Source organism: Argopecten irradians, chromosome 1 (genome assembly GCF_041381155.1).
Source record: "Argopecten irradians isolate NY chromosome 1, Ai_NY, whole genome shotgun sequence".
Classification (NCBI taxonomy): domain Eukaryota; kingdom Metazoa; phylum Mollusca; class Bivalvia; order Pectinida; family Pectinidae; genus Argopecten; species Argopecten irradians.
In genome coordinates this window covers 18,277,802-18,299,782 of record NC_091134.1, presented here as the reverse complement: position 1 = coordinate 18,299,782, position 21,981 = coordinate 18,277,802, and the positions used below count along the sequence as shown (strand labels likewise).

General features: G+C 35.6%; 1 protein-coding gene across 1 annotated transcript; it reads right to left on the bottom strand.

Annotated features, from left to right (window-relative positions):
* Positions 1-262: 262 nt before the first annotated feature.
* Positions 263-20,640, bottom strand: LOC138319483 (cytochrome P450 4F2-like). Its single transcript, XM_069262639.1, has 12 exons — positions 20,467-20,640; positions 19,283-19,481; positions 18,092-18,239; positions 16,472-16,653; positions 16,005-16,129; positions 15,626-15,688; positions 12,803-12,926; positions 12,401-12,533; positions 10,605-10,734; positions 2,773-3,051; positions 1,218-1,283; positions 263-490 (listed from the first exon to the last, which is right to left on the bottom strand). The coding sequence occupies exons 2-12, from the start codon at positions 19,466-19,468 to the stop codon at positions 367-369; spliced, it is 1,560 nt and encodes a 519-aa protein (XP_069118740.1). The 5' UTR covers positions 19,469-19,481; positions 20,467-20,640; the 3' UTR covers positions 263-366.
* Positions 20,641-21,981: the final 1,341 nt, after the last annotated feature.

Genomic DNA, 21,981 nt, shown 5'->3' with positions numbered 1-21,981 from the left:
TAAATAAGAACAATTTCCCTTTTAATTAGTTCGAATATTCTACTGATATATCGTCGTTGTGTTGATAAATGTCATAACTGCGGGAAATATAAGCGACCAACACACGGACCTGTACTTGATCTATAGACTAAAACAACTATAAATCTATAGACTAAAGGTGTTTTGATCTCCTACACAGTGGATGTATAATCTACCATACCTTAACCCTTTTGTATTTAGATTACTTTGATCAGCTATCTAAAACATGACAAGAACAATCATGCAAATAAGAAAAAGACAATTCAATTTACATGCATTATGGGTATAAAAGATCTGAATTCATAACCATAGTTTCTTTATCTAACGATTCGTTTTGAAACAAACAGGCTATCGTTTTTGGCCATTATTTTTTTCTCTTGGTTTAAGAATGATGTATATCCCCTGTTCAGATCGAAGAACAGCGCTCAGCTTCTTCTGTACTGTGTGCTGAGGGTCCACGGACAAGGTGTACCTAAACCAAAGTATCAATCATATAAATAGTTATAAAGAACTAGTAAAATATATGTTTAAAGGCCCACTACCTTTCCGAAACGGCTTTTAATTTTTGAAATGGGAATGTAAAACGAGATCGATAATTTTGTATAGTCGCAAAAGTTATTAACTTACCGTTAATACTACACGTATCATCACCTTCTGAACAATTTGATTTAAATAAATAAAATGTTAATTTTCATAACGCGGGTCGTCTTATGTTTCCCGCCGTCGTCCTAAATACCGCCTGGTAGTTGACTATCACTGCGCCAGACGGCAAAACAGCGAAATGACTCTCAGCTGTTGTCATATATTACGCAGGAAATCTTGCATATGTTTGGTGTTGTAACCTCATCTTAGGCCATCGATATGTATTTTCTGATGTTATTAATGTTTTTAATAAACCTTTATATTTTGCTCCGGAAAGGTAGTGGGCCTTTAACACTTATAAAAACAGTATATAGTAAATCAATATCTACATAATTATTAAAAAGTCTGATGGAAGTACTTGAAGACCAATATAATAAACAACACATGTATTATACAAGTCCATTGCGCTTCCATGTCAATACACGACAACAATTGAATTTCATAATAATGTAAATACAATAAGGTATTTTCTCCATTATAGCAAAATGTTTCATTTGAATGGTTATTTCGCATCGATTATGGAATCTTTTATGAACTATTATATTATTGTGACGAACCTCTGCAGGATTCTGGAGATGACCGTTTTTTCTTCGTTCATTGCAAAATGTTGACCGATACAATTTCTAAAATGAAATATAACATGTTCGTTAACAAATCTACCCAAAGACTGCCGGTTTTAGTTGATAGGTTTCTAATTTAATTATTTGTACCGATACATAAATCAACAGGTAAAGAGATGGACTGTCCAACAGAAATACCAAATATTTTACACTGAATAATGTGTAATTAAAAGGTATAAATATGTATATTAACTTTTGTCTTCTATTTTTATCAGGTCAGTCTTTTATTAATTTTTAACATGTACAACATCACTATTAAAACAATATGGAGTTTATTCTTTAAAAATAATATATGATGCCAACTTAGGAAATATCAACACATTTTAAAATTCAAATACGATATTTTCTTAAAATAGTATCCATTTTTCCTTTTTTTTCAAATTAAAGATATCAATTTGCTTATTTCGACATTTGTATCAGTACGACAATAATTATACACATTGAAAATTTATATCCAATTTTAATACTTGTTTACCATTTTGTAAGGATTTTAACTTTTCAATTTCTTATTAACTTGGTGTAACGTAAAACGGTCCACTATTTTCACGCGATTATCTTAAATAAACACATGTACATTTGATTCTGTGAGTAGGTTTATATTGTTTGTTTTATATATAATATACCGTACTCATTTCAATAATGATTTGGTTTATTAGATTTGTCAGCGTATTGTCAGCCAGGACCATTTTAAGACGACCTCCTATGTATATCTGTGCGAAGTGTTGTTATGTGTGGTGATCATGCATGAATAATGTATTATGTTTTGGGACGCTGTTGTTATTCTTGTTATGTCCCTTTGGCATAGTCGAGTTTTTTCTCCTTTTTTATATTGCTATCTCTCCAGACGTATGCCGCCGCAGACCCAACAAGTATGATAAATGAAAAAGAAACATAATAAATCAATACTTTTCCTTTTAAAACTTACATAAATACCTTATATAAATACATCATTTACCTCTGATATCACTATAAAAAGTTTCAATATTACAGAGACACGAACACACCATAGTGGGTCGTAAGTTCGAATCACATGTAGCGCAGTTGCCAGGTACTTACTGCTGGTCAATGTTCTCCGGCTTTGCTCCACCAACAAAGCTGGACGTTTTAAGACGTTTCTAGGACGTTAAACTAATAAAACCCAAACATAACAACAGCCTCCCAAACACTTCACACACGCAATACACAGCATACATATGAGGCCGTCCTTAAATGACCTTGATTATTACATATATAAGATGTTAATCTATTTAACTCATCAACCAAACAATCAATCGTTTAAACTAACTGATCGCACTTTATAAATTCTGTATTTGTATATTACAGAGTTATCTGAACTTGCGTGTAGGTATTGATTGTGACGTCATACTTTGCGGATAAAACTTTGTGAACTGCTGTCACAAAATAATGACGTAACAATCGATACTTATCAACAAGGGAGCCAACTATGTAATATGCAAAGACGGAATAGCTAATATCAGGAAATAGTACAAACCTTGAGCCAGCAGAAAAAGGAATATAACTATAGGTGTCTTGTTCGCGGATAACATCAGGATTAAATCGTTCTGGATCATAAACATCAGGTTCAGTCCACACGTGAGGGTTGTGGTGAAGGTTGTACAGATGGATGGTGACGAGGGAGCCGTTTGGAATTTTACAATCTGGTAAATCTACATCCTTCGAGAGACGTCTCTGTATGAATGGTACTGGACTGTACAACCGCATACCTTCCTTGATACATTGGGCGAGGTACTGAAGCTTTGAAAGGTCTTCCCTAAAAATAAAAAGACGTCAGACGTGAGGTTTTACTCGAATGAAATCAAAGTTATATTTCATGCACTTTTCACTCTAACATCTGCTGTGTGATTATGGATTCATATATACATGTACGATGATTCAGATCTATAAAAACACCAACAACCCGTTGAGGTAGGTGGAAATATTGGATGAAATATCATGTAACAGATTAACGTCATGTTTTAACACTAAGAGCGCTCGCCCCTGTAAGGAAGGCATTGGATTATGTCCCCTGGCAGAGACACATCAAATAATATAAAAGTGGTAGTTTCTGCTCCTACTAAGTTTTCATCATTTAGGGATAATGATGACTGGTTCACCCGTATTCAGTATAGCACTATAAAAAGGGCAATGCTTACACTATACAGAAAACAGCACGAATATACCGCAGTCTTCCATTTATTGTTATGAAGCTGAAGTGTTGACATGCAACGTTTTTGAGCTTCCAATTAGAGCTCTGGCGTGTTTGTCGGAGGACACCACAGTGTCCGACCAGTCAAAATCTGGCTGTTTTCCGATGTTTCTTGATACCTGAACTAAAATGGTGGCATTTACACTGCATGATATACATGTATATTGTATCATATACCAAATAAAAGAAAAAAATAACTGGCTGTCGATTTAGAGTATTCCCATTTCCACATATTATACGGTTTGTTAATGATCATACTAATTCTGAAATTGGGTAGTGTTACATGGCCGGCCGAATTATAGACCTTGACACAGTATTATATGTATCGAGAGAAAAATGTCTATATAGAGTCAAACGTCTGTGCCCAGATCCTACAAGAGAGGGCCGAGCGCTCAACAGAAGGCCAAAAGTAAGGCGGTATCAAGGAAGACGTTAGGAAGCACAGGGACTTCTAACGTAGGTTGTGAGAAAGTCTGCTGTGTATACATGTGTACTATATACTATATAAAAGGACAAAGCAATCAACGGCTCGCTTGCAAGAGGTACACCTGCCTCTACAAAAGTAAGAAAATCTGACTGCATTTTCAACGTTCATAGTGAAATTAAGGTATTTTAATATATTGGTATTAACTATGTACATGTTTATAAATGTTTGGCGGAATACGGGTGGCTTTTGTAGAGGCAGGTGTACCTCTTCCAAGCGAGCCGTTGGTTCCCTTGTCCTTTTAAATAGTATATTCTCACAACCTACATTACAAGTCCCTTTGTTAGGAAGTATGAAGTCAAGTATAAAGAAGAGAAAGGATAAGATCCTAAATTTTGTCGCCATTCACGATCATTCAATAATGGCAGCAGATTAAATTCTACAGCCCTACATGTGGGTTGATTGGTGTCTTCGGCGGCATGCTTCAGTGGTATAGCACTATAACAAGAGTTCCACTACAATAGAAGACAACACGAATATACCGCAGTCTCCCAAAACACGCACCTCGCACTTCACTACATGTCAGGCCGTCCTTATATTACCCTGGCTGTTAATAGAATGTTTATTAAACAAAAACTAATCACCACATTGACAATTTAAAGTTACATGTGCCGTAACTGGGCAAAACTTTTGACATATGTTTTCTTCAATCTATAATCTATTGAAAAACATCAGGTTTGGTGAATTAAGCTGTAAAATCCTTCAAATGGAGAAACATGTATGATGCCGTATAGACATCAGTTACAACACAGAACTTATACACTGTAAAGTCTTGTTTTTGTACCTTATGCATGGTTAAAACGAACACATATGTAGATATCACTTTACAATTACTACTAACAGTGAAATGAAATTGTACACCACAACTGGGCTTGATGAGCCAATAACATGTACCTAATTCACATCGACATTTGTATAGAATGTCTTTTACAAATACCTCTCAAGAGCCAGACGATCGTTATCAGTATACTGTGACATGGCGGTATGTGGTCGCGTGCAGCGACATAGCACTATCCAAAGGGCAAGTGTTCCTTTATTACATGGAGGCGATACATTAAACACACGGGATTTCGTCTTTAAATGAGTTTGATTTTTAACAGGACGTTAAATTTCTACCACTTTAGCGAAACAATTTTTAAATGTCTTTAAAGCAAAAAATAACATGCCAAAATATGTATGGATGGCCTAAGATGAAATTACAACAACAGCAAGAATTGATTGTTTGTTTGTTAAATTAACATCCTATTAACAGCCAGGGATATTAAAGGACTGTCTTCCGTATATAGAATGTGTTGCGTGCATGTAAACAGGTCCACTACGACTACAACTATCGTTTACGGTTAGTTAAGACTTCGAAGCGGCTTTCTTTTATTCTTATATAATTTACCTCATATTGGTTTGGTTTTGAATGCATTATTTTTTTGTATATTCGTATTGTGGTTTCATTTAAAAGCCCTATTTTTCAATTCAGCGAATGTGAGAATGAGCTGTTAACGTGAATTCGAGCGGGGGTCGTCTAAAAATTACTTGTCATGATAACAATGTGAGCGATGCAGGCCCCCTGGACCTCTTGGTTTTACAAATGAACGAACATAGCATCTTAAATACATAACATGGCCAATTCATAAATTGTTTGCTGAAACAGAATAATGTATAATGTATGGATCAATCGATCCATAGCCCATGTGTTCTGTTCCCTGACCGAGACACACCAGTATGTAAGCACTCGGCATTAAGGGAGTCGGACGACTGGTTCGCCTGTTGGCAGTTTAATGTGTCAGGGTAAGGTGTTTTGCTTGGTGTCTTCGGCAGCAATCTTCAGTGATATAGCACTGGAAAGGGCAAGAAATCCACAACACAAGAAGACACAACATGGATAGTTGCAAAAACAATTACAATACAAGAAGACCGTACATCTGTAATTTATGATTTTAAATCACGTTCAAAACAGACTATACAATATCACTATAAAAAAGACTCCCACTAGCACACGGGCATACTGCAGCCTCCTAAAATAGAGACATGCACCCACACCGCAACAAAGGGAGGCCGTCGTTACACGAGCCTGGCTGTTATATATATAAAAGGATGTTAATTTAATCAAACAAAAAATCACATCAAGGGAGATTTAAAGTCGAAGAAAGTCACTTAGGAAGATAGTGGTCACCTTTTAGGAAAATGCACAATTGGCAGCAGTTACATGTAGGGGCCGAAAATTCATTTAGTTATATATGTAATAATATAAAAATGAAGAATTATTACGCTGTGTTGTCGTCTGGTTCAGTGATATTTAACTAAGGGGCGGTCGTAGTTAGGTAAATGACAAAGTTATCAAACTCGTTTTACCATCCCACATCTTATAACCCAATTTATGACATAGGAGAAGCACAACGATGAATAGCCAAACCGATTTCATTGTAACATGAACGCATTTAAACATAGTACCCGGCATTTAAATATTTATATTATTTGGTTGTTTGAGTTTTACTTTCATCGGCAACTAAGGTCATTTAGGGCCAAATTCCTTATCCCAATAAAAGGCAAAAAGAGATAAATATGTGTTTTGAGTGTGAGAAAGATCATTACTAGTGACGTTCTCAATACAGGTATATGATGAAAACGGATGTCTTTACTGTACGATGGATGTTCCAAAAGAAATGTCACATACGTTATGTTTCCGTACCTGTGAATGTTTTGACCATTTCAATTTCCCCTGTCCTTCAAAATACTCACCAGCTGCCTGATAACACCTTTTTAGACGACCAATTCAATTTTGAAAGCATTGTTCAGGTCGGGTGAATAAGGAGGGTGCGGGAGGATGGTAATAGTTTTAGTTCACCATCATCTTGCATAATGAAAAAGTTCAGTACCCTGAACCTCACCTTGAAATAATCCTTAAAAGAACTAACGGCCTAAAAGATTTTTATAGATAAAATTAAATAATTCTCCACTAACCTCACAAACCAAATGGGGATTGAATTTTGACTATGACCAGGAAATTTGGAAGAAACTTTATGCCATCACTATCAATGTAACAAAAGATACTATATTACTATGGTTGCAATATAGAATTAATCATTACTGTCTAACAATTAATTCGTGTTTGTATAAAATTGGCTTTGTAGACAATCCATATTGTGTTTTTGTGGCAATGAAAGGGAGGCAACTGTCCATATTACGTGGTAATGTAGATAAGTTCAGCTATTTCTGACCAGTCTGGATAATATTTAAGTGCGCTTAATATTCCCTTTACCTTAAAGAAAGAATCCATTCTGTTTGGTTTTATAAACAAAACAGGAATTTAATCCAATATTGATAATGAAATTGTATTTTTATAAAACCAGATGTTTGCATAACAACACTAACTAATTCAATAAAAGACAATTACAAGGTCCAACAATATATTGCTCATGGCAAATGGGAGCAAAGTGAAAAGTATGGTTTAAGTGCTTAAAATTGAGCTTGACCTCAATCGTGACTTTTTTTTCTCTCTCCTGTCTATCTAGCATAACTCTTGATTTGTGATACGATTTAAATGTTAACTAATTTGCCGTACTGTAAACGTGGATATTTTTCTGAATACAACATTCGCGGTGTTGTTATTTTTGCGATAGATACATTTTCACAACACAACAAAGTTCATACATGTACAAAATATTACGCGTGGGTGCAAAATTTTCGCGATCAAGCGGCCTTCGCGTAATAAATGTAAATTACCCCCGGGTGTAAATTTCCCAGTTACAATTTTAGAAAGACAATTTTGAGTTTTGGTCAATTCTCAATATTGATAACGATACTGTATATGACAAAGTGATCTCTCAACTCCTTCGCCCGTCCCCTCCTACCTTAACTCCGAACACCCACCTCACTGTATCTCTCCCTTTCCTTAATTACTTTTTCAGTGTATGTGTTTGTTATCCTTCAGTATGAAAAATTATGTAAAAGATAACTTTGAACGACCCTGAGAAATTATAATGTTATATTTGTATGGATGTGTGTTGGATTGATGTTATGTCTTAATATCATGTATATTTTGAAAATCTTTGAAAAATAAAAAACAAGAAAAAAAGTTATTTAAATATGTTAGCCGTTTTAACCATTGTGACCATGAAGGAAGGTAAGGTGTAATAACAGGTCTCTTGGGCTTTTAGTAATTGATAAGTCGTTTAAACAGTTTAGCTTTTTTGTTTTAGTGACCTTGAATGACAGTTAGGTCATTCCCTGACCCAATATAAGTACTCTGGGCCTTTCGGTTATTGAAAAGAAGTAGTTTGAAAGAAAAGTTTTTCTCTCGCCATTCACTGATTTGTCACCGGTTTTAGCCGTGGGAGATTTTTCTATGACTTCATGCGGTGTGACCGTGGCGTGAATTGTCGATGACGTCATCAATATTGACCTGCAGACGATGAAACTATGTTCATGTCGCGGTGAAAATGCTTCTGTTTAGGCTATTATCTTCTCTTTTTTCTTTTGTATGTGGGAGAAAAAGAATCATTCCCTACCTATGAGAGTGTGACATAAAAATCACAACCCTCGGGGGAATTCCTGAATGTCCAACCGTCGGCAAGCCTTGGGTTAGACGTTCATGAATTACTCATCGGGTTGTGATTTTGTTGTCACATCCTCTAGGTAGGGAATTCTATTAATCCACTGTGGACGGCGTACGACGACGGACGAAGCATAACGTCTATAGGTCGTCCTGATCCTTCTTTAAAACCAACGAAATTTTATGTTTATTTTTTTTAATATATCTTTCCCATGATATTACGAAATTCAAAAATGGAATTCCATTTCATTTGACCTTATGGTATAACACGATAAATACTTCGGAACCTTTATACAGTTAAATATGTTTAACTCAAACTGCAGGGGACCCGGTCTATAGTGCGAGAAATACGGATGTTCGAGTCATGAGAGGTAATCGACAGTCAAACCAGATTATGAAATTATGACAACCAATGGATTGCAATGACATTTGAACAATTTGGTTTACGACAATATAATCATCTAAATTGATTTTCAACTTTTGTTGTGTAGAAACGGATGCAACCGCACATTAAAAATGCTATAGCCAACAAATTCTAAAGTGCCAAACACCTTTTCCAAGTATAGATGGTGAAAATACTATGAATTTGAATGAAATGAGATCTATTTCTGTACGAGAAATAAGGGGTATTCATGTATTCATGAAATATACAGAGGAACAGTCGGGACCATGCTATCATTTTGGGTTGTATTCGAGTTTGAGGGGTACGGTATTTACTAAACAAATTTTCATAATACAGTATATTGGAATAAATGGACAAGGTATTTCAATTTTAGGTAATCTAGGGTTGTGGTGGAATTTTACTGTCGAAAAACCACTGTGCTATTTTGAGTAAAATATTTAAAAATATAAAATCTACTAGAATCACTAGTCTTTTTTTAATTCTCTATACTGTATTTATAACTCCCTTAATGAAAACCAAATTTTTTTTAGAAGAATATTATCATGCTATAGTTAGGTCTTCAGATAAACATTCTGATCATTCAAATCCATTTCCCTAACCAAATTCAAGTCTTTATACAAGCATTCACAACATCCAACCCAATTTACATTTTGATTCACATTTTATAGTTAGATAGCTTCTGAAGCATATTGAAATAATCTTCTCACCCAATCTAACACTTTTGTTGTCTGGGTCTGGAGTCTACTTAAATGTGAATGGACGGCAGTTTTCTGTATCGATATAAATGTTTTGTAATTCATGATTGAAGCCAGTGTTTAACATATTTTGTCGACCCATCATGCGCCTTGGTATCTGCTTGTGTTTACCAGGAAGTTGTGTTACATACAAATACAGCACTCCAACTACGGTCATATTTGTGCTTTTGTGAATGCCTTTACACTTAGTGAATGCATGTTTGATTAGAATTCAGAATACCTAGTGATATCTATGTATTTGTATTGAAAGTATCCACATGTTCGCTCCATACATGCACAATGTGTTGTACTTTGAAATGTAAATGCTAAATAGTTGTTAAAATAATTTCAACCGAAAAATAACAACACTTTGTCGAGACCATGTCAGGATTATTTCATGAAAGTTTCAGCCAAATCGCACCGGTTAGAACCTGAGAAGTTCAAAAAGTGAAGAGTTAACGAACGGCGGACGGTTGACGGGTCAGATGACCTAAAAATTAACAGATCTTCACACAATGGTTGATTATAAGGTTATTACAGCTTGGGATTGAATTTTCGGTCAAAAGGTCAACTACAAAGGTCACTGTTACTAAAAATAAATTGTTTCACAAATTTTAGTTTCCTGATCATAAGATGAGAACACATCAACGGAATTTGTTCAAACTTCATACAACGGTTACATAGGGGATAACATAGCTTGGAATCGATTTTAAGATAAAAAGGTCACCGTTACTAAAAATAGTTTATTTATAAATTTTCGTTTCCGGAGGATAACCTGAGACAGAATTTGTTCAACCTTCATACAATGATAGCATAACTAAGCAATAATAACTGGCAGGCAGGGGGCGTACGTTGCTTGCAACACTTACTGTAAGCTTGCTTTACTTACACCTATATTGGTATAATGATAATTTAACGTTGTAATAAAACGAAAAGTGTCAATTGACTTACCACTGAATATTTTTGCACTCCCTGTCTCTGGTAATATCATCAATTTCTTGCTGAACCTTGGCCTGGTATTGGGGATGGGTCGCAAGTGCAAACAATGTCCATGTAATTCCACTAGCTGTAGTGTCATGACCTAGAAACAGAGCGACAGAATGCTGGTAGAACACAATAAATTTATGAATAAAGTAAGGTATGTATGAGGATTTGAAGACATTACGTGTTTTGATTCTCAGTAAGCCTGCACTTGGCATATAAATTATATGAATATGATATTAAAATGCTATCTCAGGTTAATGATTCTTACTACGCTTGAATACTTTCCCATGGAAATGAACACATAATGCTCAAACATGAGTTTTCTCTATATAAAGTATCACACATTTAACCCCCTCCCAAGGCAAAGATCGCAGGACTATGAAAAGCCACGATGCTGGTTTGATTTTGATTTGCTTTGTTATATTGACGTCCTACTATTTGCCGGGATCATTAAAGAACGGCCATTCGTGTATCTGGTGTGTCTCACCTGTCTGCGATGCGTGTGTCTGATTTTTCTAGGCGAGTGTTTGTTTATTTATTTGATTATTTTAACGTCTTACTAACAGCCAGGGTCATGTAAGGACGGCTTCCCATGTATGCAGTGAGTAGCGTGTGTGCAGTGCGAGGTGAGTGCTTTGGGGGACTTCTATTTCGGGAGACTGTGGTTCTTCTTGTATTGTGGACCTCTTGGTCTTTTCATAGTGCTATATTAATAAAGCCTGCCGCCGAAGATAGAAGGCAGCTCACTCCATCCAGTCACAGTCGTCTAACTCTAAATAAGAAAGAAGAGACCCATGGGCCTTAACGGTTATCTGAGTTTGGATATAGAATGAAACAAAGACTAATAACACTAATATACTGGCCTTTGAAGTTGGTCAATCATTCTATAAACTTCGTCTCAGGTGACCCAAAACAAAACGCAAACAGATTGTGGCTGACCCATACAAAAGCGTATGCCTATCCCAAGTTTAAACTTGTGTAGGCACCTAGAAAAAGCAACTAGAATATTATCTGAATCTTCTCAAAGAGTGATTACTTTTATAGGTTTAAGGTCCTATTAACAGTCATTTAAGGACGTGCTAGGTTTGTTGGTGGAGGAAAACTGGAGTACCAGAGAAAAAAAAAACAAGCAGCGGTCAGTTCCTGGCAACTGCCCCACATGGCTTTCGAACTCGCGACCCAGAGGTTGAGGGCTTGTAGTAATATGTGAGTTCAATTGATTTAATTCTTTAGTTTTAACAAACATTTTAAGAAAAGTACATCAAATAGTACAACGTATATGGACATAATATTTATACAGACTGCTCATTATATTGTTCTAAATTAATTTTATTTGCACAAACATTATTTTACCCAGTTGAAGCTCTAAATCCGAGTATTTAGGACAGACGAGTGAAAATGAAATTCGTCCTCAGTTACCTCTTGCATACAATTTACAAAAAGTCTATAATTATACATGTTTCTCAATATATTTAGACTGATTCCATAGTGATCTTTACGACGATTTACGAGCGAATTTTAGCTATTACTGTACAATGACTAAATTTAAACGTCATACGAGAGATGTACGACTTAAATAGTGTGCACACATATATAAATATAATCAATGTTACTATTAGATTTTCACCTAATATTACGGTAAGATACGAATACTGGGTCTAACGCATACTAGTTCTAATGGGTGTGTAGTAAAATGCGTGTATAACGATTTTGACTTTTTGAATGTCATCATGTGTTATACTTGATTAAACCTAAACGTTTACCTTCGAAGAGAAAAGTGTCGGCTTCATCGCGTATTTCAGCATCTGACAATCCTTTTCCTGTTTCATCCTTGGCGCTGAGTAGAATATCAAGGAAGTCGAGATAACGATTCTTTGGCTGTGACGTCAATTCCATCTTGTCAAAAGAAAAAAAATCTCATTTTCAAATAAAAATTCTTATTGTAATATTAGAAACGATTTCAAAGGAATATCCACAAAGACAAAACAAGCTAATGCTTTGCTACATGTAATACATGTACGATAATATATAACACACATTATCTGCTTTCTATTTCTTTTATTATTTCCAATTACGTTTATTAACTTAAGGGCAGGGAAAATCCAAGTGCATTATTACAACAGACAAGTATTTTGAACAGATTTATGAGATTATTAGTGCCTTACCAGCGTTGTTTTACGCTTGGATATAATTTCCTCTGTAACAGTGTGGACGAAATCACAGTTTCGCCGGAAGCGTCTTCCCTCCGACGTCAGATAAAATATGAAGTTAGGATGCAGTAAAGGTAATCTGAAATAACGTTTAATGATTTAAAATTCACTGAAATCAACGATTTTAACTGGGTGAGCTATTCATTACTTATATAGTCAATAAAACATCGACATCTTCACGGGGTTTCCAAATAAAAACATTTATATCCGTCCGAATATTTGTATTCCATTTGGACTTATCTTTTGTTCAATACTCGCTATAAAGTCATTTCTAACGTCATTTTCATACTTAGAATGCTATAATGTACCAAAGCAAACAAATCTAGACCATGACATGCACTTTATGTATTAATAAAATCAAAATATGATGTACAAGATTTTAAAACAAAATACTAGTGTGGATACAAGTATACTTTGATATATTTTACTCTATCGTATCAATCAAGAACTAAACAGTCTGTAATGAGTCTTTTAATCTTTATGAAAGATGTTATTGATGTAAAATGATACATGTGTATATTATACCATGTGTTGTTTTTGGCTGACAGCTAGGTTGTGCGGAATTGAGTTTTATTATATACCCATGGAATTTGAGGGGGAAGTATACTGGAATCGGGTGGTCCGGCGAACTCCTTCTAAACTACTTGACAGATTTTGATAAAGTTTTGTACACAGAGCCCTCACATACTGTAAACCAACCTTTATTCGCGGCTACTTAATTTCGCGAATTCCGCTTCAAAACAAGTTCGCGGATCAGACTATCGTTCTACTTCCATTACTTTCCCTGACATAAAGTTATTTAAATTATAGCCGTTTACCTGCTTATATATAGAGTATCTCATTCGTAATATGCCTAAGTGTTATTCGGGAGTTGAGAACACTATGTAGGGTTCTGCAATGTTATTAATTAACCCGAGCGGGGGCGTTAGTCTGCCACTCTGGCGACAAACGTGTGAATACTAAATAGGTTTTAGTGATGAATACATTTACTATTAATGAAGAGCAAGCATTAATATAACGGAATGTTACATGCTGCATTCGATATATGGAACAATTATCACGGCGTAAGAATACCTGCTGCCCCTATTGCATGATCGTAAAAGACGACTAAACTTTATATTTTCTCTTCTTTATAACTGACTTTCTGTTTCCTAATGCCTCCCTTGCCACCGCCTCACTTTTGGACTTGAGTTGAGCGTTCACCCCAGTGAGGAAGGCTCTTGGTTCCCTGGCCGAGACACACCAAAGTCCATAAAAGTGGTAGTTTCTGTTCAGCAAACAGGGATTGGGACGACTGGTTCGCCCTTTGTCAGTATAATGTGAGCGGGTTGGATGTGTTGCTTGGTGTCTTCGGCGGCATGCTTCAGTGATATAGCACTATAAAAAGGGCAACAGTTCCACTATGCAAGACACAACACGAACATACCACAGTCTCCCAAAACACGCACCTCGCACTTCACACACGCTACACACTGCATACATGGGAAACCGTCCTTACATGACCCTGGCTGTTAATATAAAATCATCAAACAAACATCAGGGATATTCACAACAGGAAAGTTCGTTGGTTGAGAGAAAATATTGGCTAAAGCTGTATCAGTTATTTTCCCTATCGATAATGAATTTAATTACTATTAGATATATATGAAGGAAAGGCAAAAACTATCAGTTACTGCACCTATCGTTCATTTGATATCAACAATATGTTGATGCATATATTCTGATCAAATGTTCTGTTTATATGAAATAAGAAATAAGCGAAATAAGCGAAATATTTACTTCATTATTGTTACTGTTACTGCATTTCTTTGGACTGATAATAAAAAGTAATATCAAAAATCCGAAAATAATCCTCTAAATTAGCAAGTCATACTAAAAAAGATAAAAATAATGCGATAATTGACTCTAATTGAACTTAACTTTATCGGCGGAGATTAGTAAGACGCGGTTGTATCCATTTTTTATTAATGACGCCATCATCGGCTTTGGCATTTCCGCGTTCCAACTTAAATATCAACGTCTTCAGATTTCTAACGGTTTATTTGTTACGCGAATATTTGTTTCTTTGTACAATAGGAACAGACAAATCAGCAAGAAGGGCAAAATTGATAATTGAGTGGGATGTGGTATCGCTTTCAAAATATCCGCGATCAATGGCTCTGATTAGCAATCGTGCATTCATGTATACTTTTTAAACATTTATTTAGTTTGGATGCGAGTTTGAGTTTTCGAAAAATGTGTACCCAGCGAAAATAAAGTGTTTCACAGTATTCGGTATCAAAACTATTGAATGAGCGGTTTGTGTTAAAAAGTACTCCAATTGAATGTTGAGTGTATGCTTTGGTTTGAATGATTATATTTACGTCCTATGAAGTATGTGAAGCGTGTTTTGGGAGACTGCGGTATATTCGTTTATAGTGACATATCACTAAAGCATGCCACCGAAGACACCGAGCAATACACCCCACACGATTACATTATACTGACAATGGGTGAACCAGTCGTCATACTCCATAAATGCTTAGCGCTAAGCTGGAGCAAAAACTACTACTTTTATGGGCATTGGTGTGTCTCGGCCAGGGGATAGAACCTAGAGCCTACTCAGTGGACGAGCGCTCAACGGAAGGCCAAAAACGAGCCAGTGTCAAGAGAGATTAAGTTAGGAAGAATAAAGTCAGTTAGGAAGAAGAGGAAAGGTAAGGTCCCAAATTTAGTCACTGTTTTACGATCATGCAATATAGGGTCATCAGGTACAAATCTAACGCTAGCTTTTCCTACCTCGTCCGATTAACGATTGCCTCAGAAAGCTCGTTCACTGCTGCAACATACGGATGCGTTTCTCTAAAAACACAAAAAAGTTTTACAAGTAGGAGTTTAATCAAGGTATCTTTTTTCGCTATTATCTGTCTTATAAAAATTGCCATCTTTGTTAAAAATGGTGATTAAATAAAATTCACTCTATACTAATTTTTTGTAAACAATACGATGGCAGTGATAGCTGTAGTGTTAATATAATCCTTTTTGAAACTGTCTCAATGTATAGTTTGAATTTGCTTTATTGAAAATGATGTGCTCTAAACCTTATTTTGCACTTACATTTACAATGTATTATTTTCCTCATCACTTTTGTAACTACAAGTGGGTGCCTATATCTTACCCTTTTATCTGACAGTCGTTATCGTAAGAAAAAGCACATCTCAGAATGATATCCAGTGTACACATGCTGATGTTACTGAAAAGTTCGAAGCCTTCACCTTTCTCTACATGTGCTGCCATTTTATTCTGCAAAAGGTAAATCAAATCCCATATACAAATTAAAATATCCGAAAATAAATTCTTAACCACTAAATGCTAATATCACTTTACTCTCGAGCTTTTAAAGTTCGGAAATATAATTTTGTGTAATAACATGTATAATAAACACACTCCAACTGTGTGAAAACCTGCAAAATTTCGAGATTCCGTCAATCTGTTAATCATACTACCTTCAACAAACCAGTGAAGTAGAGGTATTGTAACTCGCAGCATATTGTGTTTAAATACGTCCGAGGAACACTATATTTGACAGTGAACTACAATTGGAAATAGTAAGACAAATTGGGAATATTTTTTTAAATAACGAACCAGCAAAAGATCCGACGCCTCATTGTAAATTTTAACGTATGGTCGTAGTATGTCGAAGTGGAAAGCTGGGGTGATTAGTCGCCGAGATCTCGCCCATCTCTCACCATTACTAACAAGCAAACCTTCACCGAGCCATGGCAGAAGGTATTCATATGACCCCCCTAGTCCACGTGCTTTTGGTTCTGAAATGTGAAAAACTACATTCAACTAAATTTCTCAAGAATTCCTTTTGGCAGGCCTGTACATTGTTACTGTTTATCCTTTCAATATTGGGAATAGTCTGGCCCAGATTTAAAAGCATACTGCTTAATAAACAGACTCAATACAAAGTTAGTCTTTAAAGCTATATGTGCCAAAATTGGGCTAATGTAATTAGCAGGGAAAAATTAGAAAAAATTACAAACAATTTGTTCGACTGATTAACGTCCTATCAACAGCCAGGATCATGTACGGACGGCCTCTTATGTATGCGGTGTGTAGCGTGTAATGTAGTGTGTTGTGCGTGTTTTGTGAGACTGCGGACTGCAGAAAACACCAAGCAACACACCCTACCAGGTCACATTACACTGAACATGGGTCAACGAGTCGTCCTGCTCCAAGTACATGTATGATGAACGCTACGCATAAGCAGAAACATCCTTATAAACTTTGGTGTGTCTCGGTCAGGGGACAGGAGCGAATGCTCAACAGAAAGCAAAAAGTAAGGTGGTGTCAAGGGAGACGTTAGGAAGAACAAAGAGGAGAACAGATAAAGATCCCAAATTTAGTTGCCTTTACGATCCATGCAATAGGGACAGCAAGTACAAATTTTAAAGGACCACTACCTTTCTAAAGCAAAACATAAAGGTTTCTTAATAACATCAGAAAATATATACCGATGGCCTAAGATGAGGTTACAATACCAAACATATGCAAGATTTCCTGCGTAATATACGATAAACGTGGAAAGTTATTTCGCAGTTTTGCCGTCTCGTGCAGTGATAGACAACTATTGCACGGTATTTAGGACGCGTAACAACGGCGGGAAACATAAGACGACGACCGCGTTATGAAAATTAGTATTTTATTGATTTTAATCAAATTGTTCAGACGGTGATGATACGTGTGGTATTAACGGTAAGTTAATAAATTTTGCGACTTTACAAACTTATCGATCTAGTTTTACATTCCCATCTTAAAAATTAAAAGCCGTTTCGGTAAGCAAATGGGACTTTAAGCCCTACTTGCAGGGCAGTTGACGAATTAAGCTGTACAAAAACGTTTCCAACAACACAGAATTTATTCACCTTAGTACTCATTGGTTTTTATGCTTTATATATTTAGATGAAAACATAAGAAGTCACTTAATAATTACAAATATCGCTGTAAAAGTGTGAACAATTGTAAAACACAACCTGACTTCCTGGTTTGACCCTGTGTACTCATTTTACTGCATTAATTTCTAGAAATAAATATAATGACATTTGACAGTATCGCCAAAATTCATTTCGACTTTCTATTTGGCTTTGTAGAATTAAAATCTGTGCATTGATTGTAATTTACACACTTTTGGAGATGATGACCATTAAAATATCTTCTTTCCAATATGAAAATAATACTACATCACCTTCATACACTTACCCGATGACTTAAGGATACATTTGACAGAATCGGGATGGTGCACGAATATTTGTGGCACAAAAGGTCCTAGCCACATTCGACAAACACGAGGATTTTTCATCATCAATTTTCTGTGTAGTTCTAATCTTTGATCTGTCTCTGGTGTGAACTGCAATAAGAAGCAACCCAAATTGATGTAATCTTAATTTAGACTAAACGATATATATAGTGTTTCGCCGGTTAAGATTGTCTGGTTAATAAGATTTAATTCCTATATAAAACAGCTAGGATCATTAAAGTGACATTGGCATTGAGTTTAGCATTTGCTTAGATGACTAAGGCTCTGGGTTCTGTCCCGTGTCCGAGACACACCACAACCTATAAATACTAAAGAGCTCAACATAAGGACACTTAATTTTGATTACTGTCAGTATAATGGAACCGAGTCAGATATGGTGCTCGGTGTCTAAGGAGGTTTGCTTCGCCGAGACAATACGACTATACCAGCCTTCTAACACATACTGATCCTTATAACAGCCAGGGTCATATAGTTGAGTCTGGTTTGGTTTATTTTAATAACGGCAGTTCAGGCCGGACTCCCATGTACGCGTTATGTTGGTCTGTGTGTGAAGTTCATGATGCATCGCCTTGTTAAACTTTTAGGCTTGTATAATTAATTTTTATTCATTTTCTTACTTAATCCAACTCTCTGATTTGCAGATTCTTTTCCTTCGTAAGAAAAATTTCAGCGAATGACGCGAAAATCCGACGTAATTATGACGCCACCATAGAGACGTCGACGTTCCATATTGATTTAGAAAAAAAAATCTTTTGGAAAACCAATAGAATCGTTTTATATATGTGAGTTTGTGTCATAGGAGACGTTAAAGAAGAAAGTCGATTAGGACGAGAACATCCTAACTGCAGGACTGAATGATGTTATATATGTACACTATAGCGAGACGGTATAGGGCAGCGACACGTTCTTATATTTGCAAATTATCACGTGTGTGTGTTAATTAGATCTATATGCACGATTTAACAAAATCGTTGTTCAAATATTAAATATTGTTTATAATCATATGCTTATGCGGTTGAGCATTTTTAAAAAGGTTTTTATATTGATCAGTTTTTATGTGGGAGGGTATAAATTCGTGAGAAGAAACCTAAGTAACACATGTGATTAGACATAATGCGTCGGAAAGGTCTTACCTTGTGAATATTTCCGAACAGCCAATGGTAATCTTGTTTCTCAAATCCTGGTATCTCATCATAACGTTTCTTCATTTTTCGGTAGTTCCCTAAGCCAGTTATAGTCTTTACCAAGAAGAATACGCCCACGATTACATATGCGAGCTGTAGTCCAAAAGACGTTACATTTTCTTCAAAGACCGCCATTATTCAATGTAAACTGTAAGCAAAACGATTTTTTTTTCTATATTACGTCTTAAATCCACTTTAAACGGAAGATACTTTCATCTGAAAAAAAAGGGGGGGGGGGGAATGGAATATAAATGCACGTATACAAAGACGTCACTATACATACTGACCTCAAAATATACCTTGTGTATATACGACATATCACAAAACAATTACATTGTATTTACAAAAACTTAAAAAGACAATTTTTATATCTTTCAAAGAATTTGTTAACATATCAAGATTATTTTTATACCTTTCAGAGGATTGAAACAAATTGTACATCCATTTAGGTGTGACCGCTTAAATATATTATATCATAATTATCGATATAATTATACCATAAGATGAATAATATAAACCGATGACCGCTTCAATTGTGTCCGTTCTTGAAGACATACAATAGAAAGTCAGTTATATACAACACAAAAGCTTCAAGGCATCTTCTAAAATATTTGAACATATTTTATGTAATGTAGCTCTCATAAATGTATATATATATATGCTGCAACGGAGGGAATGTATGTAACACTATCTAACATTATTTAGAAAACATCATTTGGCACGCTTCACAGTAGGATTGCCTTATGTACTTCCCCAAACAAACATCGTATACAATCTACAATATTTACCTATTTATATTTCTACTGTTAACCAACTTTCTCTCACGTGCGATCTATTTTCGCCAATTTCGCGATCAAGATGAATTTGCGAAAGTTTTATCTCCGCGAATTAATAACTTTTCACAATTCTTGCACAGATAAATTCACTTGGATTTTCATGTTATTTTAAATCCACTAAACTTTATTTAATATCCCTGAGTTGGATTACATTATTGTATGTATTTCTGTGACCTTATGTCGGAAAGAATATTATTAATTGGCTACTCCACTTTTGTGGTTAGACTTTGTCCGAGTCATAATGATAATCACGAGTTATTCCCCTTTGAAAGATAAGCGTATTCATACTTTACTTACCTGTTTTGTACTATGCTAAAGAATACGTGAAACACGACCGTAATATCCCACTACCTAAATGTACCAGTTGTCCTTTTATGTTCGATTTTTTGTGTCTTTGGCTGTTTAAAGGATCATTTAACATCCTATTAACATCCATAGGTAAAACGGACGGCCTCTCATGTATGCGGTCAAAGTTCAGCAAACGTTTGCACTGATTACGATTAACACCCAGAGTCATCAGGACGCGGTGAAAAGTACAGTAAATATTTGCACTGATAATAGTAAGTATGATCAGATACTTCATTTAGGATCCAGTTATTGTACAATGATGTACATGTATTTATTAGTGAGCTAAAACAAGGCTTCCATATTCAAGTACGATCAGATGCCACATTGTTACGTATATCCGGGCATTAGGTAAAACATCCATTTCATTCTTTGGCGCTTTTAAAATATGTCCTATACAGTGTTGTCAATAATGAAAAAATACATTTTTCTGCTACTCATAAATTATGGTGTTACACTAAGAACAATGTTATAGGTTTAAGACCACAGTAGATTTACAATATATACGAATAACATATATTTCGCAGTGAAACTGGATTGTACAGTTTTAGTTTCTGCTGCAGTGGCTTAGACCCTGATGTGACTTTTTACTACGAGCTATTTCCAATTATTGCGAAGACAGGTAAGTAATAGACTAGTCAAACCTCGATTTATCGAAGTTCCAGGGACCGACAGAAAAACTTCGAAACATCGAGACTTCGAATTATTCATGGTTGGAATAAGACCGATTTTTTCTATTACCATGACTGAAAAGATAAACCCGAAGCATAAAAACAAGCATGTGTATCAATGGGGACAACCTACGTCATCGGAAGGGATATCGGGCACACAAAAACAATGAAAAAACGCCCGCTTCAAGATGAAAAGCGGCTGAAATTATCACATAAAAGCAATGCATCTTCTAAATCTATCGTGCGTCAAAGACAGTGTGTTGTTAGAGACTCTGTGAAACTATTAGAAATCGTCAAACTAGCTCAAATAATGCAAACACCTCGACACAATATTTTTCGACAGCAGGGATATCGGTCACATTTTTTCACAAACACGTTATAAGTTGTAAATAAACAAATTTTGCTGTCACAAAACTGTCCCGTTTACTAAAGTGTAATATATGAATGTTGAAAGAAAATATTTCAATCGTTATATCTGCTAGTGGAGAAACATAGACGGTGCTTTATTAGAAATTATAAAAGGGATATTGGTCACACTTAGAACTTTAGGGGTAACGGTCACATCCAAAGTAACTAAAACTGAATATAACAGCATTGTACATGTAGTCGTTATTTAAGCAGCATGCGACTCCAGTGGATACGCCGCAAAAAATACCTTTATTGAATTTATCTGATCTTGAAAGACGACTTTTAACCCACTATCAGCAAATGGTTGGCGAGCTATTGAAATCGCCTTTCGTCCATTGCTCGTCATCCGTCCGTTTTTTGTTTTGACAGCGTGGCTATCGGTCACAAT

Coding starts and splice junctions, on each gene's coding strand:
- LOC138319483 (XM_069262639.1), bottom strand. CDS start 19,468: ATGGCGGTCTTTGAAGAAAATGTAACGTCTTTTGGACTACAGCTCGCA. Junction 16,130..16,471: donor AGGCGTCGGATCTTTTGCTG/GTTCGTTATTTA, acceptor TACCTTTTGCAG/AATAAAATGGCAGCACATGT. Junction 12,927..15,625: donor GCAATCGTTAATCGGACGAG/GTAGGAAAAGCT, acceptor ACGTTATTTCAG/ATTACCTTTACTGCATCCTA.